General features: G+C 41.3%; 1 protein-coding gene across 1 annotated transcript; it reads left to right on the top strand.

Annotated features, from left to right (window-relative positions):
- Positions 1–1,105: 1,105 nt before the first annotated feature.
- Positions 1,106–26,273, top strand: atp1b3b (ATPase Na+/K+ transporting subunit beta 3b). Its single transcript, XM_003460095.5, has 7 exons — positions 1,106–1,538; positions 13,941–14,069; positions 14,190–14,288; positions 19,589–19,776; positions 19,850–19,900; positions 20,072–20,158; positions 24,788–26,273. Exons 1-7 carry the CDS (start codon positions 1,262–1,264, stop codon positions 24,953–24,955), a joined length of 999 nt encoding a protein of 332 aa, XP_003460143.3. The 5' UTR covers positions 1,106–1,261; the 3' UTR covers positions 24,956–26,273.
- Positions 26,274–27,889: the final 1,616 nt, after the last annotated feature.

The raw sequence follows: 27,889 nt of genomic DNA, 5'->3' as shown, positions 1-27,889 counted from the left end.
GAGAGAGAGATAGATGATATCACACAATACTTTATCACAATTGTGTGATGTCACAGCTCCTACATTTACTGACACCTTTCACTGGGAGCAGGAAGTGTCCACAAAATAGTATAAAACACAAAATTAAAGCCCAGAACAGGAGATACGAAACAAACAAAAACCAGAAAGGACCTAAAAGTCTGGATCAGCTAGGCTGCACTTAAGGCTTGGCTCCATTTTTCAGACTGCTTTGTTCTACATGAACCCCTCCATCATCACCCAACTAAAGGTCCAAAACACACAAAACTTGTGTCTTTATGTATCCTGTACCACCTTCTCACGACTAGAACCAGAACCTCTTAAAGTACCTCTTCATTTAGTATTCAGTGTCTGCTGAGTCTGTCTTCCTCCACATCTGAAACATGACTTCAAGTGTGCAAACATCACCTCAGAGAGAGTCAGGTGCAAGGAAATCAGGAGGTTGAGCCACTGTGTTTGTCGCTGTCGTTCATGAAATATTACAACATGACATAAAAAAGCACCAAAAAAAAAAAAAGAAACAGAATAGATCCTCTCGCATTTCCTGGCTCCTTATTTCCTTCTTATTCCTCTTTTTCAGGTGGCTTCCTCCTTCTTTCTGTCTCACATCAGCATGACATCATCCTGCTTTTGCCCAATTACTTGCTACTGCAACGGTCACATGATCTGCTAGCGTGATTATATAATGTCGGTTTGACATGAATTTATTTCTGAGCAGCTTCTTTTTTTCTTTCAGGGTTTATTTTTATTGTTTTATAGAAAAATTCCAGTGAAAGGGATTATCAGGCATATTTTTTTTATTGACAAAAACACTGAATATCCTTGTCCTGACTGGTGACTTTACATTATATTAACCCATATTAGACGATAGTAGGGTTATGTTAGATTGGCGATAACTTTTGGGGATGTAAGAGTTAACTGTTAGAATTAATTGTAATTAGTTCCCCCTACAACAGCTGGGATAAACTTCAGGATGGGTGGATGATGGTCTCAGCCTATTCTCACAGCACAGTGCATCATCATCATCATCATCATCATCATCATCGTCTTCATCACTGGAGACCCTCAGCCCTCACACATGCTCTGTGCTGCGCATGCGTCTCGTTCTGCAGCAGTCCCTATGTGCTTGTGTGTGTGTGTGATTGCGCGTACAGGGCTCCTCTCGCAGATCCGACGGATCGGTTTATCCCAGCTGTTGGTGTTTAGCGTTGATTAGCCCAGATCAGTTTAGTCCGGCATCGGTATGTCGTCCAGTCCGCAGGTCCAGACCCAGAAACCAAACCAGGATCAGACTCAGGAACCGAACCAAGATCAGAACCAGGATGCGAAGGAGGAGGTGAAGGCGGAAGAGAAAGAAGAGAAAAAGGAGGAGAAACGGGAAAAGAAGGAGGACAAGAAAGAGGCGAATGAGGCGAATGAGGCGAAAAGGGAGCAGAAGAAGGAGAAGCAGGGTTCCTGGAAGGATTTCATCTACAACCCGCGGACCGGGGAGTTTCTGGGCCGAACCGCTGGCAGCTGGGGTAAGAGAGGCGGCCAAAGAACCGGGTCTTTTCGTGACAGTGAAAGTCTGATTCTGACCCGGTCTGACCCTACCCGGCTCGGTCCGGCACGGCTGTAAGCCCCTGAGCTTAGGGTGTCTGTCACGATGCTTCACAGCGGGCCGAGCCGGATCGAGCCGAGCCGGGCTAATATGTGAGCTCGGATGAGTGATTTTCATTAACACCGCTGAAGATGTGAGAATAAAGCAGAAATGAGCCTCTGCGCCCTCAGGCGCGCCGAGTTCATGTTTAATTATGTAAAATCCTCTGCAGCTCTGTGACGGTACTACAACATACTGCAGTATTTATGCTGCTGTACACCACAGCCTGCACACACTGTGTACTAATGCAGACATTCAACATTAACAGCATTTAATAACCATCGTGTTCATATTGATTTTAATGATTGATGAGATTTAATGAGTTTGAGTGAAGCTCAGAGGGAAGACTGCTTATAAGAGGCTGATCTCTGCAGTCATGACTGAGATAAAAGAGCTGCTTATCATTTATTTACAAAAGAATAAGAGGCAGGTTTAGGATCATCATCCTAACCCAGCAAAGATTTTAATAACAGAGTTTGTCCGTTCTGCCGTGACTACGAAAAACAAAACTGTTTAAACAGCTTTCAGTCTAAACATGTTAATAGGATCGACACACTGAGGATTTATTAATAAACTTGCAGTTTAAAAAGCTCAGTAATGCTGATGACATCGCAACAGTGACTAAATTAATATCTGTGGGATTACAGCCAACAGTATCAAAGACACAACTCATCAGAACTGTTCTCCTCACTTCCACCTTCACGTCCTCATTTTTGGGCTTTCTAGAGCAGCTCAGCATGACTCTGTTCCAAATATTCCTTCTTTATCTGAGCCTGGGCCTTGGTCCTAAGTTCATCTTCTTTGAAAGAAGCCATTTTGGCTCCTTAGCTTTAACATCCCTGTGGAGCAGGATTTATCTGACAGGAAGTGAGAAAAACAGGTTGATTTTTAAATCATTTAGGCTACGTCTACACTAGCCCGGATAAATTTGTCTGAAAATGCTCCGCGTCCACACGATCGTTTTCAGTCATTTTCACAGAGTTGTGCGTCCACACTGAAACGACCTAAAACGCTTACATTCCAGTACTGCGCATGCGTGTAAAGTAAGAAGATTCGACCTGCCTCATTTCTGTCTGCTGCTTATTTACTTTCCGGCTCTTTGAACAATGCGGCAAAATGTCGAGGAAAAGCACAGAGTTTTTAAAATGGACTAACAACGAGGTGGAGTTGTTGCTGTGAGTAACACAAAAGTACAAAGTTGCAAAAGCAAGTGAGAATTAAAGTATTTGAAGAAAAGCTATCTGGAGCATGTAGAGACTGATATTAATCTTTAATAGGTCTGTGAAACAAACAACTGCTGTATAATGCCCTCCGTTATCTTAGTTTAACTGGTCACATGACTAAAATGTGTCATCATTTTGAAAAGGCTCCGGGTTCACTGTCCACACTGCGACGCGAAAACGACATTTTCAAATGTATTGAATGTATTGAACGCTTTGGAGAGCATTTTCAAAACGCCGCGTTTCCCTTGACTCAAAACGCCGCGTTTTCCTTCTCACTGTGGAAAGTCTGAGCTGATAATGATACAAAGCTGATAAAACACAGCCTGATAGGAAAACACTGAACACATAGATAACAGACTGTACTTGATGATACACGCTGCTTTAATTACTGTAAACCCTCTCTAATGAGGTTGCGTACAAAAGTACTACTTTGTAACTCATTTTTTTGGCTTACACATTCACCAAACCAAATACCTTGGTTTAATCCTGTAAAACGGATCCTTTAGCGTTTGTGTCAGGATCTGATGAAAAGTATTTGCCAAATCAGGTATTTGGCGCAACTGTGCTCACCTCTCGTGAATACAGGAGGAGCTAAGCGTAGCTTTTATTTAGAAAAGGTTTCTTTCCCCCCATGTATATACTAATTTAACTTTTTACAAACATCAGTATGGTTTCTGTACACCCCCCTCCCCCCACCAACCAAAACAAAAAACCAAACAAGACACCCACTCTTCATTCCTTCACCATATCAAATTTAACTGAATAATAAGAATTTTAATCAACCAGTCAGCAGTTCCAGTTTACTGGAAAAGCTCCAGAATATGATCACATTTTAGGTTCCTCAGTAGTCTGTTCTAGGGTCATTAAAGTTCTTCATGTATGAAAAAATATGGTACTCCAATCAGTTACTTGCTGGAGGTTTCTTCCTGTTAAAAGGGAGTTTTTCCTTCCCACTGTCGCCAAAGTGCTTGCTCATAGGGTGTCATATGACTGTTGGGTTTTTCTGTATCTATTACTACCTTACAATATAAAGCGCCTTGAGGTGACTGTTGTGATTAGGCGCTGTATTAATAAAATTGAATTGAGTTAAAATGAAGCCTAGCAGACAGCTAACAGTTATAGCCCCCTGCCACACCCCTAATAATCAGGCTATAAGACTTAGAGCTGCCACACCTGAAGTCTGATTGCTAGTTTGATGCTGTGTGCTTGTCCAGCTCTCTCAGATTACATAAAGGCTGTGTTTGTTTTTTGTTTTGTTTTGTTTTTATGAAAAAGCTGTGTTTCTTTACTGCTACATTGCACCTGTGGCATTAGTTTCTTTCAGTAAAGAGTTTGCATTTTTCCCTGTGTCCCTGTGGGTTCTCCAGCTTGTATCAGGTGAAATGGTGAATTCAAATCGGCTGTAAGGGTGAATGTGAGTGTGGTTGTTTGTCTGTGCTAGCTCATCACTCCACCATGAACTAAACTTATGTATTTGTCTATGTAGGTTCTCAGTCATCCAGGTGGGCATTTCTTTAAGTTTAGGGTTAGAGAAGACGTTTCATCCAAGAAGCTTCTACAGTTCTAAAACCAAATGGTGGAGAGTCCCAGGCATTTAATCCCTAATTCCGGAGATCCACAAAGGAGTCCTACTCAGACCCATTGTTAGCAGCATTAACTCAGCCAACTATAACATTTCCAAGCACCCTGACACCATCGTAGCTCCTCTGAAGGGAACACACCCCATCAAATCCAAAACTTGCTTACTTCACCAACAAGGTTCAAAAACTTGCACTGGATCTATATAAAACCATGATGTATTCTCTCTCTTCACTTGCATACCTACAACTGAGGCAAAGGAGACTGTCAGAAAATGACTACAAGAAAATCCCTGCTAAGAAAACAGAACCAGCTTCACCCTGATCAGACCCGCACACTGTTAGACCTCTGCCTCACCTCCACATATTTCAAATACAACGAGGGTTTCTACAGACACAAACATGGATGTGCCATGGGCTCCTCGGTGCTACCGATTCTAGCCAACCTTTACATGGTTCACTGCTCACATCAACTCAGTGGATAAAAACAAAGTTCACCAGGAAAAGACAAAGGATAACTGGACTGTGCTGTGAACATTGAGGAGGATGGAAACTGAAGTTTACTGGAAGCCCACACCAATGGACCAGTACCACCTCATTGACTCCCATCACCCTCTGGAACACAAACGTGGAGTAATCAGGACCCTACAACACCAGGCAGAAAATGTTCCCTCTAAGCCTGAAGGGAAAAAGAAGGAACACACACGTAAAGGAAGCTCTTAAAACATGCGGTTATCCGCCACAGCTCCCCTTGCGTCGGTGTCCTGAAAAAAAACAAATAGAGGCCAGAACAATGGTCCCAGAAGCGGCCCTGGCTCATGGCCATGGCGACCCTCTCCCAATCCAGCTGCACCCAGTAAAAAACAGTAGAGACCCTACTCACAAATGCAGGCAGAGGTAAACCTCTGCCCTGCTGCCAGTCACACGCGTTGTCTCCTACTGTTGCCGTTCCATGAGGTCAGGACTGGGTCACCGTGTCACGCTGGCCATCTAGCATTCACCTTCCAGTCTGGGGTCTTTCCTCCTTCAGTGCTCAGCTAGCCTGCTTTTAAAAGGTCTTTACACAGCTGATAGGCCACCTCTGGACACACCCATGCCTCAGCGGGTGGTCCCATCAGCTAATTTGTCCCATGTGTAGCCAGTCCACAGTGGATTAAAACCATGTCATGTAAAACACTAAAAACCATGCAATAAAAACAGAACAAAACCATGCAAATAAAACGACACTCATAAACAAACACCAAAAATCAAAATAAAACAATATACAGGATAAATACAAATTTCCACTGTGTGACACATACACTGTGCATGTGATAAACGATTGGTTGACAAGGTTACCATGGTGATTCACAACATGTTTAATGTAGTTATAGATGAAACTTATTAACTCCAGATGATTTTTCAGTCACTTATAGTACTGTGCAAAAGTCTTGAGCAATAACTGAAGTGCTCTTAAGCAATACTTCTCCAGCTTTCTGAAGTTCTGTCAAAGTTCTTCTTTGGACACTGGATACTTTTCCCCTCATTTTGTCTACAGTCCTTGCACCTGACCATTTTCACAGGAATGTTTTTGTTATGCTTGAATAATCCGAGGTTAAAAGGCTCCTACCTCAAGGGATCGACGAGCGCTGTGTCTGCACATAACAGACACCTTAGCAAAGAACCACTTTTAAATTGTTTTTAGGCTCTTTGTTACCAGCAGCGTGTCACAGAAACACATCATTTGTTCCCACTTGTTGAGTTGAATCTATGAAAAATGCCAAAGATAACAGTTTGATGTAAAATTGTATTTTTTTCCTCTAAAAAAACAGTCATGTCCTTAAGGAGGAAAAACCCAGCAACGACCTGACACAGGTGCTGAGAGATGGACCAGGGATGGTCTCGGTGGAAGGGCGGCTGTCAGGAAGCCATGCTTAATGAAGGCTGATGTTTGGCAGATTACACAATAACTAGACTAAAATCTGGTGTATTTGGACTGATGGAGTGATGGATCCAAATCATGGTCAGTATGTAGGGAGGTGGTCAGGAAAGAGGTCCAACCAGACCCCTTTCCTGACCAGAGGTCTTTATTTAATTTATTTATTTAGGACAGTGCATGTTAATGAACATAAATCTAAAAAAAATTTACATGAATGTAAACATATCAGATTATAGCCAAGGGCTAATTTCTATCTGTTGTCCTTAAACATAAAAAAAATATACATAATAATTCATAAAAATTCATCATTCATTCATAATAAAAACTCCATCACCAAACTCACACATACACACCATTCTGTTCCCAAATAAAACATTAAAACTATACAACTTATATCTCCAAAAGTTGAATCTGTTCATCTGGGCGTAGCGTTTTGTGGGAGAAAAGGAAGGAAGAACATGGAAGAAGTGGAAAAGAGGGCTTTGCTATCCTACCCTGGAACACCACCAAGCCATTGGTTCAGATATGTGGATGACACCTGGGTGAAAATCAAATCTCAGGACGTACTACATTTCACGGATCACATTAACTCGGTGGACCGACACATCAAATTCACCAGGGAGGATATGAAAAGTGGCAGGGTAGCCTTCTTAGACTGTGAGATTTCCATCAGTAATGGGGGACATCTAAAGGCTGACGTGTACCGTAAACCTACACATACGGATCAGTATCTAAGGTTTGGCTCTCATCATACACTGGAGCACAAACTGGGTGTCAACACAGAGTGAACACCATCCCCACTGACACAGCGGCCAGGGAGGCAGAAGAACAGCACATCAAGAAGGCCCTGAGTAAATGTGGTTATCCCAGCTGGACCTTTGTCAAAGCTGGAAAGGCTCCTAAAGAAAGCTCCAGCCGATCCAGGAGAGAAGGACAACCGCTGCCCAAGCGAAAACCTGTAGTGATCCCATATGTGTCAGGAGTATCGGAGCAGTTGAGACGCATTTTTTTCTAAACACCGGGTCTCTGTGGCTTTTAAACCCCAAAATACGCTGCGCCAAAAACTGGTCCACCCCAAGGATCGGGTCCCCCGACACAAACAGAGTAACATAGTGTACGCTGTTAAGTGCAGGAGGATTGCCAGGATTTATACATCGGGGAAACCAAACAACCTCTAGCGTAGCGGATGGCACAACACAGAAGAGCTACCTCGTCAGGCCAGGACTCTGCAGTTTATTTACACCTACAGGCCAGTGGACACTCTTTCAATGATGAGGATGTACACATCCTGGACAGGGAGGAACGCTGGTTTGAGCGCGGAGTCAAGGAGGCCATTTACGTGAAAAGGGAAAGACCATCTCTGAATCGAGGAGGGGGCCTAAGGGTACATCTGTCACCATCTTACAATGCTGTGATTGCAGCCATTCCCCAACTCTCTGTGAATGGGACTCATGGCCATTGATCAGTGTTCTTTGATCAGTGGGTTTTGGTCAGTGATTGTTGATCAATGGTCATGGGAATTTGCATAATTATGATTAAGGAACTGACCTCACAGCCCATTGTTCCTTCAGTGGGCTGGTTTCAGTCATTATGCAAATGTACTGTTTATAAGGTTTGGGGAAACCTGCAGTCAGCTGAGACTGAAGAAGTCACTTGGATGAGTGACGAAACGTTTCTCCCACAAAACGCTACGTCCAGATGAACAGATTCAACTTTTGGAGATTTACTTTCCTGGATGATTGAGAATGCATCAAGATATACAACTTATACATGATCACACACTTGATTTTTCCATAACCAGTTTTTAACCTTTGCCTTAAACAAATTGAATGTAGAGCATTCTCTAATGGGTTGAGGAAGACTGTTCCACAGATGGCCGCCCTTGACAGAAAGGACGTTCTGCCCAAATGCTGTCCGTCTGTGGGGTATAAACAAGTCTCCTTGGATTGTAGCTCGAGTGGTCCTGTCTGAGCTTTCTTTATGCCTAATGAACTGCTTTAGTGGTGGTGGAACAAGGGAGTGTAAGACTTTATATATTAAACACACTTTTTTAAGTTTCACTAAGTTATTGAAGTTCAGTAATTTATGTTTTTTTTTTTTTTTTTTTTAAACACATGACAGTGGTGGTGGGAAGTCGGTTTTTTGTCAAGTAGTTTTTTAAACTTCTTTTATAAATGTTTTCAATAGTTTTAAGTGTTGTTGGACAAGCAAGTGACCAGGACGTCAAACAATAGTCCATATGAGAGATGATCATTGAGTAAAAATAAGTTTTTGCAACATTCATATTTGCAACATTAAATTATTACGTATATGATTAAAATTTCGATTATTAAATTTAAGTACCTGGGACACTTTATTTATGTGACTCTTGAAGGATAATGTTGGGTCTAGAATGACCCCAAAATATTTAAATTCTGGAGCTAATTCAAGCTCTACTCCATCCAGGAATATGTTTGACTGCTTCAAGTTTAAGGGGCGTTTTGAAAAATACAGACAGTTTTTGAGGTGTTCAACATTAGGCATGAGTCCTCCAGCCAGCTATGCATTAATGCTAAAGCAGCTGTAAGATCTTTTGCCACCTGCTGGACACTATTTGCTTGCGTATATATAACTGCATCATCCACATACATTTGAGCAAATATATTTGGACAGACTTCAGGTAAGTTATTGATAAAAAGAGAGAACAATAAGGGCCCAAGAACAGATCCTTGAGGAACCCCTGTATCAGTCTAAATATGGAGATTTAACCCCATCCAACACCACACACTGTTTCCTGTGTGAGAGATATGAGGCAAACCACTAAAGAGCCTGACTGGAGATATTAAACTGAGTCAATCTGGACAACAATATCTGATGGTTTACAGAGTCAAAAGCCTTCTTCAGATCTAAAAATACAGCTCCAATACAGGGACTCTTGTCCAGCAAGCTCTTCAAGTTCTCCACAAACATACACAGGGCAGTATCTGTGGAGTGATGTGCCTGAAAGCCAAACTGCAATGGATGTAATGAGGGTTGGGTGTTTTCTAGGTGAGCAGTGAGGAGTTTAACCACCCACTTCTCAGCTATTTTAGATACGACCTGGAGTATGCTTATGGGGCAATAATTAGACATGTCAGTCTTCACACCTGCTTTGAAAATTGGTGTAACTGCAGCAATTTTCCAATCTGTTGGAACAATGGAGTGTTCGAAAGACATATTCAAAACATGAGTTGTTGGACGTACAATCAAATCCATATGTTCCTTTAGGAAATTTGTGTTAATACCATATACATCAAGTGCTTTTGATTGTTTTAAACCTGTAATTAGTTTAGCAACTTCAGTGTCTGAAATATGAGTGATGGTGAACAAATTTTGACCAATATCATTCACATTATCAGAGCATACGACTGAGTCAAAGCTCTGACTGATCTCCTTAACAGATGAAATAAAGAAAGTGTTTAAGTTACTGGCAATAGATAGAGGCTCTCTAACAATAGAGTTATTTACATAAAGTTCAATTGTATTTTTACTTTTGTTTGAATGACGGCCAAGTAATTTATTTAAGTGTTGCCAGATAATTTTACCATTACCTTTGGCTCTTTCAATTATATTTATAAAAAAATTTGCTTTGGCCTGTCTCAAACTTCTTGTTACTTTGTTCCGCATTGAAGTAAATCTCTGTCTATCCAGAGTTAGACCTGTTTTCAGGAACTGTTTTAGTAATTGATCTCTTGTTTTCATTAAATTCTTGCACTCTTTGTTTAACCAGGGCAAATTAGATGTTGTCTTTATTCTTTGTCGACCTCTAATGGAGTATGTTGATATGACATCCTTGACAATGTCAGTGAAGTGACTGCTGCAGAATTGTGGATCATCACTACACAATAAAGGCTCCCAGTTAACTGATGCTAATGCTTCTGCTACATTTTGTCGCTGACTTCTTGGTATAAATTCATAAAAGGATCTCCTACTAGATGAACTTTGAAAGTGATTCTTAACCCGTGATTTTATAAGTTTTCTAGAAAATAATATAAAATTGTGGTCTGAAATACCAGTGATAAAATAATAAGATTTAATAATTCGCTCGGGCTTATTACTGAAAACCAGATCTATTTTAGTTTTAGAGTGTCTCGTTATTCTTGTGGGTTGTTCAATGTGTTGAATAAAGTTCAAAGTCTCCATTATGTCCTTGAGTGTTTTTCTGTCCTTTTCACAGCCCCAGTTGACATTAAAATCTCCCATTACAATTATTTCATTAGACTTATTATTTATAGTATGATATTTAAGTAATATCTGTAGTTGTTCATAAAAATATTCTTTGTGGAAGGAGGGCGATATAAACAGATCAACGTAAATGACATTTCTGGGGAAAGAGTGATTTTAACAGAAATATGTTCTATTTCAACATCTATTGGTGAACTAAGTAAAGAGCAATCCAGGTGTTTTTTTTACATACACAAGTATTCCTCCTCCTCTTGTTCCAATTCTATCCCTTCTGAATACTGTGTACTCTGGAAAGACAACCGCAGACTCAGGAGAACTTGTGAGCCAAGATTCAGAGATACCCAAAATAGAAATATTGGAATTGCTTAGAATATGTTCCAGTTGCTCATGCTTTGGTAACGTACTGCGAATGTTAATGTGTCCACATAGAAGCCCCTTTGGTTTATTTTTAGTGTCCCAGATTACTTTAGCCTGATTAAATGTCTTGCAGATCTTTGTTCCTCTGTAACTTTTAATAGCAGGATTTCTTGTCCTTTTGTTGACAATGCGATGAGCATTTAATGATGAGAAACCCTTTACCGGAGACTGTAATTTGGGTACAGCAGGCGGGGGCCCAGGCAGCCGAGGCGGGGGCGTAAACACTATTAGCTGTAGATGTAGCCTTACTAACTGGGACGGTGGTTGGAGCACAGTTAGTTGAGGTGGAAAGCAATGCAGAGATAGCTGTGCCCATAGGCTAACTAGGCTAATTAGTTGTAGCCAGTCCAAATGACTGATGTTTGAATTAGGTCCAGGATTTAGTTCTATATCACCAGCCAAAAGTAGCATCAGAACACATTTACAAGTGAATCAGAGAAAGTGGTGCTGATAAAGGTGTAGAAATGGGCCCGTGGCCATAAGCAGTTTTATGCAGCTGACATAGACTTTTTTGGTTCACAATAACTCAGATTTACTAATATAGTACAGTAGTATGAACAAAATGTGCTTCAACTAGTTGTTTTGTACAGGCTAAGAATGTTTCCACGCCATACCCCTCCCCCACCTCGGCCAGTCCGACCACCTCTCCCTCCCGCTCCCCCAGCCTACACCCCCCTCAGACACAGTGCCAGGCCCACCACAAAGACTGCTACAACCTGGCCTGAAAATGATCTCTCCAAACTGCAGGACTGCTTCACACAGACAGACTGGGACATATTTCAACACCAAGACCTAGAAACTTTCACAGAATCAGTGGTGGACTATATCAAGTTCTGTATTGGAAATGTGACGCTGCTTTCAGGTCAGGGGACAGAGCTCTGTACAAGGCTGCTCGAGCTGACCTGAAAAGAGGAATTAAAAAAGCCAAGTCAGACCACAAAAGAAGTATCGAGTCCCACCTGTCCAGCAACAACACACGGGAGGTGTGGCAGGGAATGCAAGACATCATCAACCACAGAGGCTGTGAAAACACAAAACCTGAGTGTGCAGCTGGCAGAGGAAATAAACAGCTTCTTCGCCCGCTTTGAAACACCACAACAGCAGCACTCATCTGCTTCAGCCCTGCTTCCATCCTCATCCTCACCTGGTTCCTGCACCGCTCCACTCACTGTAATGGAGCACGATGTCAGACATGTACTCCTAGCAGTGAACCCCAGGTAAGCGGCTGGTCCAGACGGAGTACCTGGCAAGGTACTAAGAGCATGCGCACACCAGCTCACCCTCATCTTCACCAGACTCTTCAACCTCTCACTGGATCAGGCAGCCATCCCATCCTGTCTAAAATCAGCCACAATCATCCCAGTGCCAAACAAGTCTCCCATCACCAGCCTGAACGATTACCACCCTGTGGCCCTCACACTGGTAATCATGAAATGCTTTGAGAGACTAGTCCTTCAGCACATCAAGGATTACCTCCCCCCAGAATTCGACCCCCACCAGTTTGCATATCGCACAAACAGATCCACAGAAGACGCCCTCGCCACAGCCCTCCACGCTGTGCTGAGTCACCTAGAGCAGCGGCAGAGCTACGTCCGAATGCTCTTCGTGGACTACAGCTCAGCCTTTGATACAGTCATCCCGGACATCCTCATCACCAAACTGGTCACTCTTGGCCTCCCTCCTCTCACATGTGCATGGATAAAGGACTTTCTCACAAACCGGCCCCAGACTGTAAGACTCCGCCCTCATCTCTCCTCCACTTGCACGCTGAGCACCGGATCCCCACAGGGCTGCGTGCTGAGCCCCCTCCTGTATTCTCTCTACACCCACGACTGCAGTTCGACTCACAACAACACTCTCATCATCAAGTTTGCTGATGACACCACGTTAGTTGGACTCATCTTAAAGGGAGACGAGGCAGCCTACAGAGAGGAAGTCCTGAAGCTGGCAGCCTGGTGTTCAGAAAACAACCTGGCACTGAACACTAAGAAAACCAAAGAGCTCATTGTTGACTTCAGGAGACACACCACTGACTTAGCCCCCCTCTACATCAACGGGGAGTGTGTGGAGAGGGTCCACACCTTCCGGTTCCTTGGTGTCCTCATCTCTGCTGGCATCTCCTGGACAGACAACATCTCAGCGGTCGTCAAGAAGGCCCAACAGTGGCTGCACTTCCTGAGAGTCCTCAGGAAGTACAAGCTGAACTCCAACCTGCTGCTGACCTTCTACCGCTCGTCCATTGAGAGCCTGCTAACCTACTGCATCACAGTATGGTACAGCAGCTGCACTAAGGCAGATAGAGCGAGGCTTCAGAGTGTGGTCAAGACAGCACAGAAGATCGGCTGCCCTCTCCCCTCCCTGATGGACATGTATTCCTCTCGCTGCCTCAGCAGAGCAGCAAACATCATCAAGGACAGCTCCCACCCTGGTTTTAACATGTTCAGCCTGCTTCCCTCAGGGAGGGGCTGCAGGTGCATCAGCACAAAAACCCACAGACTCAAGAACAGTTTCTTTCCAAAGGCCATGACCGCCCTGAACTCAAACATGCACCGATACCACCACCCCCCCACACCCCCCCCCCCCCCCCACCCCCACCACCCCCATTTTCCCTGTTCCCTCCATAAATCACCACTGTGCAATACTAAATTCTATGTGCAATCATAGGGAACTGTATATACAAAACACAATTTATTTACATATTTACTTTTTTCTTTTCTCTTTTACACCTGATTGTAAATTTGTACATTTTATTTGCACTGAGTATGAGATGATCTGTATCTCATTGTACAACCGTACAGTGACAATAAAGGCATTCTGTTCTATAATCACCTTTTAAGTGTGGTTACTGGTTTCCATAGTATTTTTCGTAGTCAACAATGGGTATTCTCTTGCTGTTTATTTAAACACAACAGTGAAACAAAGTAACATTTGAATGTTCTCTGTAGGTCTCATCCTCCTCTTCTACCTCATCTTTTATGGTTTCCTGGGGGGAATGTTTTCTCTTACCATGTGGGTGATGTTGCAGACACTCGACGAAAATGTGCCCCGACATCAGGATCGAGTGGCCAGTCCAGGTGCTTTCATTTCCTTTTTCACCCTGCTGCCACTCATCCTTACTTATGGCCTTTTTGTTTCTTTTTTTTCTTTTTTTTTCTTTTTTTTTAATTTCAGTAATGATTTTGATTTTGTTGCAGGTTTGGTGATTCGTCCTCATGCAGTTGAAATTACCTTCAACCGCAGTGACCCAGAAAACTACAAACATTACATCCGACAGTTGCACGACCTCCTGCAAAGTGAGTACAACATGTAAACCGCCACGGCAAAGGCTCCAAACTCATTTCTGGGATTTCCGCATTTGTCAAAACTTGATCTGATCTTTGTCTGGGTTGCATTTGCAGACAGCTTCAACCCCGCTGAACTTATATCATACGGCTTAAAAAAAAGTCTTTATTAAACACACCAAGGAATAGCTCACAGTCTGAAGGTAGAACATCAGTGAACCTCTGCTAACATTATGCCCAATATGTAGCTGAAATAAGGGTGAATTATAGAAGTGCTCCTGCAAATGACTTGGCTTATTCCAGGAAGAAAAGGACCAAGATGTGTTCAGACACGAGCTTAATATTCTCAGACTTAGAATTTAGGTCGAAAAGCAAAATGTTTTTTTTACACACATTTCAATGTTTGTGTTTCCTGTAGCACATTTAATATGTCAGTGAATATGAATGGTAGATTTAATAGAATTCATATCACTCTCAATATGGCTTGAAGAAAATGGCTGCCACTGCATTGAAGTGATAACCTGTAAACTGTATGTGTGACATTATGACTGTGTCTGAGTCACCTCAAAGCATTGATCCTCACTGCAGCCAAAATACAAACGACTGTGTGCTTGGACGCATGGGTTTGTCTGTTTGTCCATCATGTACTGTTGTGTGCAGAGCTTCATGAAACAGAGGTGGATATCATATTTATGAGTGGGATATCATTCAGTCTGGATCACCTTCCCTCTCATTGCACCACTTGGTCAAATGTATCCGGTCTAATGTCACAGCGTCCTCCCTGTAGAACATTGGTGGAGCGGGGAGCATGGCTTACTGGGCTTAAGCCCGTGTCATTTTTGTCAGAAGCCCGGGGTCTTTTGGAGTGTGATTTGTTTCATAGTTAGATGCCTGACTGACAACTGTATAAAACAAAAACTACACACAATATTCGAAGCACATAGCGCACAGTTGTAAATTCCCCCTAATTTTGGTATGATCTGAGCTGAGACACTGGGCGACTGAACACAGCACTTACGCCTGTGAGCGAGGGGGGAGAAGCTGCTGCCTGCGAGTTTGCTGAAGGAGAAGTGCAGACAGGCAAACAGAGGAGAGCTGAAGTTTGACCAGGTACCAAAGCAAATCATTCGTACTGTACAAATATGTAAATATGACGGTGTATCACAAAAGATTGATATCAAACTGATCACTTGACCCATATTACGTTACTTGCTCTTCGAGTGAATCAACAAATGGCAAAATGAAAAGCCTAACAACAATGCTGTTTTTTACAGTCTTAGCTCTCATGTGTGTTTATTTCATCTTTTCAGTTGTTACCCTCCACGGCTAAATAAAGTACTCTAAATCAGTTTCAGTTATCAAGACTCAAGAAGTTTATTGTGATTTCGTATGGTGTTACCCAGCATGAAACGAAATACTGTTTCGTTATGTACTGATGAACACAACAGTGGACATAAGGGGCTTCTTTCAAAGAAAAAAACTCGAGTAAATGTTATTTTATATATTATGCTTTGAATGTTGTTCAATGTATTTCTATGCAAAACAAGAGGAATTTCAATACACAGCAGTATATTCACAGTTGAAACCAGATATTTACATACACTTTAGGGAAAAAATATAAAAACATTTATTTTACTGCTAAACATCAAATTAGAGTAAACTTTTTTTTTTTTGTTTAGATAAATGAATATTGAAATATCTTTTGAATTAGTTAAATGTCAGAATAAAGAGAGAGTGTCACAGTATACGGCAGCACACTGTGTGAATTTGCGAAGGGGACCCAAAACGCAGACACCAAGGAACGTGAACAAAACTTGAATGTTAACAGAAAGCGAGCCATTTATTAAGGCTGGTAAAAACTATACAAAACAAAAGACAGAGATAAGCTAAAAGATAACTTAAACTGGGGAAACTAAAGATAAACATAAAAAACCAAAACATGAAACTTGACGTGGATACAAAGATACCTGAAACCTGGAGCATGGAACATGAAAACATGGCACAAAGGACAACAGACGACCTGACAATGAAGGAACAGATCGGACGTAACAAAACAAAGGAAGCAAAGCAGACTACACTGACATAAGACATAGACCTTCAAAATAAAACAGGAAACATCCATGGAACACAGACAAACATTTAGTCTGATTTGATGTTTTACAATTAAAGTGTTTGTGTTTTTATCTGAAGAGTATGTAAATATCTGGTTTCAACTGTATATTTGATGATGTTGGTGTTTGGCTTGATTGTCAGCACAAAGAGGGAGCGAGAGGAACAGAGACGGAACAAGAGCCAGGTGAGACAGACATGTTAGTCAAACGGTTGTTTGCCATAACTCATTAGAACATGTATCTAGTACCTACTACAACTAAAAAGTTAGTTGAGCCAGATTTTCAAACCAAGGAATTTATCTGGGCCAGAAATTTTTTTTTGCAGCCAGTAAGCAGCAGGTCATGATAAAATTCAAACCCACACAAGTGTATTGGAAAACAAGTAATATTTATTCTTTTTTTCCTTTCAAAATAAAATTTATATTTTGGTCACCCAGCCACATTTTAAAGGACAATGGTCACATCTGTCGTTTCTGCTTTTTTTTTTTTTGCCTGCTTTTGCAGAGGAAAATTGTGATCTCCTCTTTGAGATCACAGAAATGCTCCAGTGCCCTGCCCAGCCACCTGACATCACTGTGCAATAGCAGGTCATGGTGCTCAGCAGACTTTTCTGAGAGCAGCTTGCTGAATAAGCGGTGCTGGAGGCTTGATGTTGAGCGAATAAAATTAATTGCAGCCATGACGCTGTCCATTGTCGTTTTGAGCTTCGCACTTAGTTTTGTGCATAACACTGTCGGATGAACAATGCAGTGGTGAGGTTCTCAACTGAGGTGCAACAGCCAACCACCGCGCTGCCAAACGACTCACTTTTCCTGCCATGGATGGAGCCCCATCCGTCACAAGTATACAGACACGCTTCATATCCAGACCACTTTTCTCAAAAAAAGCTGAAATCTTCTCAAACATTATTTCGCCAGCTGTCCGTCCGTCTAACGGTAGTAAGCCGAGCAATCTGCCATCAAAAGGACATATGCACAACTGTGCATAATCAGTTCTGTCTGTGAACCCATCTCCTGCTATAGACATTACATCAGTTTTCTTCAGGTCATCTAACAGCGTTTCAAACTCGTCCGACGCCAGAACTTCAACTCTACGAATATTTGAACTGTCTGGTGTTTTTAATAGCAGATGTTACACTCACTTTAATTTTTTCGCCATTTATCACCGCATCCACCACGGCCAGCATGCAGCATTTCACTGTTTCCAAATCTGTGAAGGGCCTTTTCTTCTTCGCCAAGATCCAGCAAACATGAAGGGAAGCTGCTGCAGCTCTCTCTTGGGCTGTACAGGACCCTCACCATGGTAGTACAACTCTGGTTGTAAGATGCAATTAAACTCGCAGTTAAACTGTACTTTTGCAGCCCTGTCCTGAGATCGCTCTGGAAAGTTTGTGCAGGAAGTCTGGTGTTTGTCATTGTGGTGCCTTCTTAAGTACCGCAACACACTCACTGAAAATTAAACACATATGTTTGGCATTTGGATTTGGCGGTAAAATAAGTATTTGTCAGTCCAGGCAGGGTTAAACCAACGGTTTTTTGGGGGGGGGGGTTTTGGGGTTTTTTTTGTCAGTTTTATGCTTTTGGATTGAGAAAGACATGCTGTTGTCGCATCATACATTGCGATGATAGTTTAATATGTTTACATCACGGTGCATTGTGGGTTAAATATTGCCAGGCTACTAGGAGTGTTGCATTCACAGTTTACAATACGCTGAAGGAATTTCAATTTTTTATTTGTTATTTAATTAATTCATTTTTTGCGTCTTCTCTGCATTTCTGCCAGGACCACAGGCAGGGCCACTCGCAGGTTGCTTCTGGGCCACATGTGGCCCGCGGGCCATCATTTGAATAGGCTTGACCTAGTGTATCTTTTAAAAGTGTCTGGCTCTGCCTCTGCTGTAGATCCTGGTGAGGTGGATCAGTCACTCCACTCATGATGTATTCTGAGCTCTGCCTCTTTGTTTAGGTGTTCAGTTCCGATTGCATATGTCAGAGCAAGGATTTGAGTATGATGATGTACATTTTAACGGAAGCCAATTAAGCCCAACAGTACTATAATAATTTTACCTGAACTGAGCACTGACTCTGGTAAAAACTGAGAAACTATTTACAGCGCAGGAAGATCAGAAGTGATGCCACTTTCCTTAGCAGCAGATGTCTGTCCACCAGACTGCATTAAACAATCCTGAAAAGTTGTGTTAATGGATGTAAACCACAGAAGAAACATTGCTTTTCACATAAACACTGCAGCACATCTGAGGTTGGAAAACTGCATGCTCACAGCCAACGTGCCATCCATCTGTGAAACACAGTGCAGGCAGTATCATGGACTGATAAAGCTCTGTGGCTGTCTGAATTACATGTGTGCTCGGTGATTCAAAACTGTATGAAACATGTTCAAAGACAAATGAATTCCACCAGGACTGATGAAGAAGCTCATGTCAGAGTCCTGAGCTACACTGGCAGAAGGCTGACTGATAAATCAAAGAAATATTGATAAAGAGAAATGGTTTGTAGGAGCAAGGCTCCAAAAGCCTGATCAGCACAGAAAAGTGAACATGCATAATACTTTTCATCAGAGGCATCATTAAAGAGGTCCATTTAGTGGAAATTTCCTGAAACAAAGATCTGGAATATAAAGTTTGACATGAGTTATGATTCACTGTAATATATGATGAAGTAGACTAACAGGTGTGTATCAGCATTTGCAAGTATTCAACAACTGGTCAGGAAAGAAGACTAGTCTGTTTCCTGTATGCACACACAGATTAATGTGAAGACAAAAAGCTGCACAGATTAAAATAACCCTACTGTAAATATGAGAGACATTGTGCAGAGTAAAATAGAAACTGGGTCCAGATCCAGACTGTCTATCGGTCTAGCTAGAGCAGGGGTGTCCAACTCCAGACCTGGAGCGCCGGTGTCCTGCAGGTTTTAGATGTCCTTGATCCAACACAGCTGATTTAAATGGCTTCCTCAACATGTCTTGTAGTTCTCCAGGTAATGAACTAATCATTTGATTCAGGTGTGTTGACCCAGGGTGAGATCTAAAACCTGCAGGACACCAGCCCTCGAGGCCTGGAGTTGGACACGCCTGATCTAGAGTTGACTTTACTGTGCGTTGTCTAATACAGGTAGTGTCGACTCTGCCCCTGCTCAGGCATACAAGCCTCATTTTTTTTTTGTCTTTCTTCCTCTTCAGGTTATAATGACAGTATTCAGGAGCGTAATGAGTTGTGTATGGTGGGCGAATACACTACGCAGGACAATGAGCCGGTAAAGAAGGTTTGTCAGTTTAAACGAAGTACACTGCGTCAGTGTTCTGGTTTGCCTGACCCCAGCTTTGGGTTCAAGGAGGGGAAACCCTGCATCATAATCAAGATGAACCGGGTCAGTGAAGCACTTGTTGATTTTACAAGCCAGAAATGACTTGTGTGGATGCTAATTAACAACCCGTCTGCAGGTCATCGGCCTGAAACCAGAAGGAGATCCCTACATCAACTGCACTGCCAAGGTAACCCACAACATGCAGATATCCCACGGTGCACCTGTGAAGCAGAGGAAATGTAAAAGGAAAATTCACCACATTTTTAGAAATGCAGATTACAAGGTTTCAGTCATTAATGAAATTACTTTTTCGAACTATTAAATTGAAAAACTGTATATGTGCCTCACTCTCTCGTAGAGAGCCACTTCCTTGCAGATGCAGTACTTTCCGTCTGAGGGTCGTCTGGATAAGATGTTTTTTCCGTACTACGGGAAGAAGTCTCATGTGAGTCAATACTGCATGTTGAGTACTTATTCAGAAGTATTTTTATGTAGCAAAAAAATCTGATTGATTTCTACTTTTCTATTTATGTAGGAAAGTGTCAGAGCAACTTTAACACTAACGGTTTTCCTCTCGCTTTGACAGCGTAAAGTTTACTTAACATACAAGGAATGAATACAAGAATATATATGTCAGATTGTTTATTAATATGTTGATATCCTAAAGCCCATCTTATCAAGACACACAAATAAGTCATCACTTAGGTTTGTGCTAGAATAGTATTTGATACAGGTTGCTAAGCTAAGCTTTATTTAAATATTTACCTTTAAATTTATTTGTAAAGCACCAAATCACAACAACCATAAGGAGTCTCGGGTGCTCAGGATTCCCATGATGCATAGAGTTTTTCTTCTTCAGTCACATTGTGTTTATACACCACTCTGCATTTAATTTCATTAATATCTGTCTCTCTTCCACAGCATGTCTTTATCCTGTCTTCCTTCTCTCACCCCAACCGGTCGCAGCAGATGGCCCCGCCCCTCCCTGAGCCTGGTTCTGCCGAAGGTTTCTTCCTGTTAAAAGGGAGTTTTTCCTTCCCACTGTCACCAAAGTGCTTGCTCATAGGGGGTCATATGATTGTTGGGTTTTTCTCTGTATCTGTTATTATAGGGTCTACCTTACAATATAAAGCACCTTGGGGCGACTGTTGTTGTGATTTGGCGCTATATAAATAAAACTGAATTTAATTAAACTGAACACAATTTATTGTATACAGAATTAAGGCAGGACTCCCAAAGAAAAGATCACCAATCTTTCCATGGCACAAAGGACTATGAAACATGTGAGCATTAGCAACATTGCAAAGGCACAAAGCAACCAATAAAAACGCATTACAGTGAATGAGAAAAATGAGAGCATCCGGGCCAGGAGATGGCAGAGACACTGAGATGAGACAGGAGCACTGACTGAGTTAAGAGAGAAGGAGAGGCTAGAAGCTGATACAAAAGGTGAGAGAGCAGAGAGTCTGCAATAGGGCTGAGAGTTGGCAAAGGACAGAAGAGAAAAGAGTGGGAACCTGCATTAAGGCTGCAGGTCTCTGATGGCCACCAGAGAGTGGGTAGAGGGCCTGCGACAGGAGAGAGAAGAGAGCCTGCTTTGGGGCTGGGAGTTAACAAGGGCAGGAGAGGGGAGAGACCCTGAATTAAGGGTCAAGGCTGGTATAGGCCAGGAGAGTGTAGAAAGCTTGCAATCAGCCTGGGAGTTGTCAGAGGAGAGAGAGAAGCGAGACCTTGATACCACAACCAGTATTATGATGACTTGCCAGGAGTTTTAGACTTAAAAACAGGAAAGCAGAACCACACGTTAAGAAAAGATGGTGCTAAATGTGTGCAAAACTGAAGACAGCAGAATGAAGACACAGAAATGGACATACCATTCAAATTAATGAGCAGTTATGACAAATAACTTCTGAGACGATCTTTATCTAATGCAACCAAGTGGAAGTTCCACTTGTGAGCCAAGATTGGATAATCCACAACAGAAAATGCTCATGTCTTGTGGAGTGACATAAATGCCTAGCAGGGGAGACAGTCCATGTTTACTGAATGAGGTGCACAAGATGTTTTGCAGCCCTGAATTATTTAGGATGCCTGAAATGCCAAGAAAGTACATACACAGTTGTACAAATTGATTTGTCAATTCTCAGAAGAAATGCCTATGAGAGGCATTAGGGATTCCAATTTACACTGAAAAAGCCTGAAGTCCTTTAACGGTCCACCATATACAAGCATAGGTGAGCCCATAAAGGGCAGGAAGTAAACATTCCTTACCAAATAAGGAAACCAGAACCTTACATGGAATGTGCCTGCAGTTTAAGGCAAGGTTTACAAATTTTAAGTACAATAATGACAACTTTTATCACAATCACTCTAACAGAACCCAAAACTGAGCTGAAGGGAGGAATAAAATCTCACGGAGTTAAAATGCATTTCATGAGAAAATTAAATTTTTTTTAGGGACTTGCTGCAAGAGCTGCAAGCTTACATTGAGGAAGCTGCGGAGGGGTAAGAGGGGTAAATGCAATCATTTTGTTAGAATGGCTGCAGTTGATCTCTAGATCAACATAAATGACCAGGCTATTGGATTGATGGGGGAGATGGATAAGACTGGGAATTTCAGCTCGGTGACAGGGACTGGCCGGTTGAAGGGAGCATTGAACTGAAACTGAAGGGATTGATGGCAGAAAATATTTCAACTATAGTTAAGGTGATCACTAAAAAGCCGATTTCAGAACCAGTTTGTTTGTGTGAGAGAAAAAACTGGAGCTTGCTGATTCTTGTATTGTTGTGCGCACACTAAAGAGGTAGTGAAAGCCCAGGGAGGGAGAGATTTTGCGTGCGTTGCTTAAACAAGCACCTGTGATCGCATGGCACTGAGGCTCGATTGGAGCTGCAGACTGTGAGAATTTACCGAGAGGAGGATCAGTTAAAGCCAGACATAATGCAGAATCTCTGACTCTTAATATTGTACAGGAGAACGTCGAGGATGGGGATTGATAGGTTTGTAGCTTGAACCTATTCACTGGAACGTTGAAGACAATGTAATTACACAGCAAGCAAGACACGAAGTAGGCAAAGTTCTTTATGTTTTACGTGCACGGGAGAGAACTGAACAAACGCCGTTCCTTCGCTTGACCCCAGTTGCTCTCGTCCGCTCTCCCGTAACACTGCTCTTTTATTGTGGTTACATGAATATGCATAGGTTCATTAACATATGACATCTTACATAGGTATACATGTGAACAAAGAATACCTTGTGTGTGTGTGTGTGTGTGTGTGTGTGTGTGTGTGTGTGTGTGTGTGTGGGGGGGTCAAACTGTGACCCCGGGAAGACTCCCCAGAGCCGTCTATCTAAATAAAGGCACTTAGACTAAAACAGTTTATCCTACCATAAAACAATAAGACAAGGGTACGACCTCTCCCATGCTCCTAAAATGTGGGTGTGAAAGTCAGAGAGCTCTGGAATGCACACAAAGCCTTTTACAGCCTACTAAAGATCACACATCCTATCACTACACAATCAATTATACACCTCTAAGCATATATGGGTAGATATTTCTAAGCATAAATGACAATCACAATACAAAACCTAACATTGATCATGATGGGATAACCGATGGCAGTAAGAAGGAAAACCTCCCTTTTAACAGGAAGAGACCTCTGGCAGACCCAGGCTCAGGGATGGGCAGCCATCTGCCGCAACTGGTTAGGGTGGTGGGAGGAAGACATGACAAAAGTCATAACTTAATAATAACCAATGATTAAATGCAGAGTGGTATATAAACACACAGTGAGTGAAGAAACGATACATCATGGGAAGCCCCTAGCAGCCTAGGCCTATGGCAGCAGACAAAGAGGGGTCTGAACCCTGAAGGCTCTGGCTCCCATTGTACTTTACTTGTGGTTCCCAGAGTGATAGCAAAGTGCTCTATTTGGGTGATGTGCTACTGTGAAGTCTTTAAGATAAGATCAGGCCTGATTATTCACGACCGAGCATATGAGAAGAAGTTTAAATACAATTCTGGATTTAATAGGGAGCCAATGAAGAGAGGCCAATAGATATGAAATATTAAACTGCTGCAGCACAGTAGCTTTCATACCTAAAGCATGCTCTAATCATTGTAAGAATGTAAAATACTATGGTAAACTGTATCGAATGCTGCACTGAGCTCTAGCAGGACAAGCACACAGTTGACTCCACTGCCGGAGGCAAAAACATAATTTGTAACAGTGACTATACTGTTTCTGTACTGAAAATTCTGAACCGTGATAGAAACTCAAAGAAAGGGTTTCTGATCAGTTAGCTGTTTCACAAATACTCTTTCAAGAATTTTTGAGATAAAATTAAGGTTGGAGATTGGCCTAGGAGAGCTGGGTGAAGTGATAGCTTGTTAATTAGTGGGTTAATTACTGCCAGCTTTTAGGCCTGTAGTATGTAGCCCATTAATAGAGATGAGTTGATCATATTTAAGATTGAAGGATTAACTAATGGTAGGAGTTCTTGTGTGCAGCCTAAAAAACATGTTGATGGTTTGGAAGAAGTAATTACAGAAATTCATTCAGAAAGTTCTGGGTTATTTTATCTTATGGTTTGGGAGCGAATAGTAAATAACATAATTTGGTCTTGTCCTTAATTTATGCAGTAGATGATAAAGTCTTTGTAGATTATCTGCAACCTAACCCTCCCGAACTTTCTTTGATTTCGGATTTACTAAGTTCATGGTTTTCTCAGCAGAGGTGGCAGGCGTGCATAGTGTTGTTCATGTTCAGTTTTCCAGCTTTATGCCAAAGACTGAAGTTATCCTTTACGCCAGTTTTCATGGAAGACTGTGTTTGTAAGTTGAAGGTGTTTTTTAGCTGAATAATTCTGTCCCATACAGTTCACCATTGGAGCTCAGACTTCTTGGATTGGTTCACCAGTACAATTAACTACACAACAGCCCAACAGCCATATTTTTAGTTGGATAACTTCAATAAAATTGCTGGCAAAGGCTGCAGAAGACTTCAGTTAGATGAGGTGAAGCCAAGAAGACGGCTATGAGCTACAGCTAACAACCTCTCTCTCTGTTCACAGCCTGACTACGTGCAACCGCTTGTTGCAGTCAAGTTATTGTTCACAAAAGAAGACTATAACATCGAGCAGACGGTGGAGTGTAAAGTTGAGGGTTCTAACCTCCGCAATGATGATGAGCGAGACAAATTTCTGGGTCGCGTCACTTTTCGGGTCAAAGTGTCAGAGTAACCAGACATACCAATTGCCATGGACACCACAAACTGGGTTTACACTGGCAACTGGGCTCCAGTTCTGGATACTTTTTAACATGGACCTGATCTTATCTCTGTCTTTTCAGACTCTAAAGAAGTGACCAAATCTGGAGAAGTGGGAGATTTCACTGGTTTTAGATTTAGATTTTACTGCCTATATCTTTCAGACCTCCTGGTTCAGACATAGTTAACCCCAACAGATGTTTTATTTGGTCCAGATCTGCATTTTATTAAAGAGAAAACCAGAGTAACTGACTGTAGTAGAGTCTGTTCTGACAGCTGGAGCAGATCAGGTCTGCTGTGGGGCGCATGTGAGCCAGCGGCACAATGATGTGTTGTTTTTAAATTTATGTATGTTAGTGATGTAATAAAACAGTAATATTATACCTGCCATGTCTGACAGGGGAGTGCAACACACTGAAATGTAGTTTACATGTGGCCTGGTGGTGGGCAATCAGATTACCTACCATCCAACCAGATAATGCAACAGGAACTGCCTTTGAAATATTCATTGTACTGCAGTGAAGAACTGTGACTGTCATTAATTACATCAAATAATGTTAGATCCCATTTTTTCTGCTTTGTGTTCTGATGCAGTCTACAAAGAGCCCATTTAGTTCCTGTTACCTACTGTATTGAAATTGGCTGCCGTTTATCTAAAGGGTTCACAGAAGTTCATTCCCAGCAAATTGGACTGAGTGCCCAAAAGACCAAATTTTGTTATGATAAAAAAAAATACAGCATTAAATTTGACTGAAATAAAAACTTTTCTTCTTCAGTTTTTCACAGTAAACATAAATAGAAATAAAACTGCCTGTCCTGCTGTCATAAACATGGCCAGAAGATGTCACTGTTTTGTCATAAATCATGTTTGCAGATTCTTTTTCAGTATAATTTATTAGATATTTGTAAAAAGTTTTGCAGTGTTTATTAAGTATAGAATTTTTTTTTAAATGTGAATAATGTGTAACTGTAATAATTAGTGTTTTGTGACTATAGAAAAAGATGAAACCAGCAGAGCTTTTCACCTTCATCACAGGTCATTGCTGTTTAAACATGGTGTTGAGATTATGTGTATATATATATATATATATATATATATGTGTGTGTGTGTGTGTGTGTGTGTGTGTGTGTGTGTGTGTGTATATGTATATTTTTTTAAGGTTTTTTTAATATTCTGAACAAAAGGCACCAATTGAACATCGATAAACCATGTTTGTTGCTGAATGATCAAAAACAGGAAACCTAATGACACATACACTGCTGGAAATAAAACGAAGCTCTAACACTTGTCAGTGATTTAGTCTCTTACTAGTATTATTATTATTATTATTATTTTAGCTCTTATCAGATGTCCCTCACTTTTTCATATCACTGGGCTTTTAGATGTATTGAAGATTTACTGTCAAAAAAAGCTTGTGGTCAAAAAACAAAAAAGTTAATTAAAACTAACTTGAAACTAAACTGAAAAAAGCTGACTGAAAAATACAGCCATTTGAGTATTCAGGGTTAACTATTTTGGTAACATGGCAAGTAACCAGAAAGAATAGAACTTTGTGAGATATGCTGATTAAAAACCCAAGCACAGGAAAATAAAATCATGGATTTGCTAAACTGTTCTACAGAGAGCAGTACATTAATATTTTCCATTCATACAATGCAGAATTAAAGGAATATGCGGTCTCTAAAAATTCATGCTGGATATCTATAGTAATATGGACTAGGTAATGAGTTAGGAACAGAAGGATGCACATTGTATGATGAAAATATATCTACCTACAAATGGCTGAATTTAAAGAAGCCTGAAAGTCAGTGTGGAAAAAAAGTATGCATAAAGCTATTCCAGTTGCCAAAATTTCATTGCAGCAACTAGTGATGGTAAATTTGATTCTTTTTACTGAATTGAATTTGAATGAGTCACTCACTAAAATTAATCGAGTTTTTTGAGTCATTTGAGTCACTGGCTGTGTCCCAATTCAGGGTCTGCACGCTTGAAGTACACGCACTACGCGTACTACGTACGGTGCGTACTATAAGTACGAGAAGTGCGGAAGTGAGAGGCTTGTGAAATGGGACGGTCTAGCCTTCGTTGCGCTGTTCAGGTTGCCTAGCAACCATGATACTAACCGCGAGAAACGTTTCATACAGCTTTGTGTGACAGAAATGAAGGAGAAAAAATGTTTTGTTGGTCATTCATTTTTGTCATGACATCACTTTGATTAGTTGAGACCACAGGACTGTAAAACATGATTGTTGGGCTTCATTTTTGTACTGAACAGTCATTTCAAGATTAGTTAGTAAATAACAATTAGCTCATGTTGTTCATGAGACTAAAATCATCTCACTGTGGTAATGTTAATATAATATGGACAATATTATATGTATTGTCAGATTATTATGATATATATATATATATATATATATATCATAATAATCAGCAGTGAGCTTGAACTCTGGGTCAAAGATTCACGTTGCAGTTATTTATACTCACAGACAAGTATCTTTGACAGTGTATATACAGATGTATGCTGGCATTATTACATTTGGCTCAATGCTTATATACATGTGTAAAAAGCAAATGTACGAGCTGTGATAACTGTTTCTGATAGAATGAAGATCAGACTGATATATGAAATATTCCTTTATTGGGTGAGAAAATCAGACCATGTCATAACTGCTTTAAGTCATACAGAATAGATATCAGAGCCTTAAACAGGCCGACTTCTGCTAAATGGGTCAAACTGGGCAGAAAGTCTACAAACACATAACATCCTTATAGAATATGATGTAACACTATAGATCAACTTAGCTCAGAATATATAAAGCATATAAACAATTACAGCAATATGATGCAACAAACACAGCAGTGCTACTAATCCAAAATACTCAAAGCTTCATAGAACTGAAACAA

This window comes from Oreochromis niloticus, linkage group LG14, assembly GCF_001858045.2.
Source record: "Oreochromis niloticus isolate F11D_XX linkage group LG14, O_niloticus_UMD_NMBU, whole genome shotgun sequence".
Classification (NCBI taxonomy): Eukaryota; Metazoa; Chordata; class Actinopteri; order Cichliformes; family Cichlidae; genus Oreochromis; species Oreochromis niloticus.
Note: the sequence above shows the minus strand (reverse complement) of the source record. Positions and strands in the feature narration are given on the sequence as shown.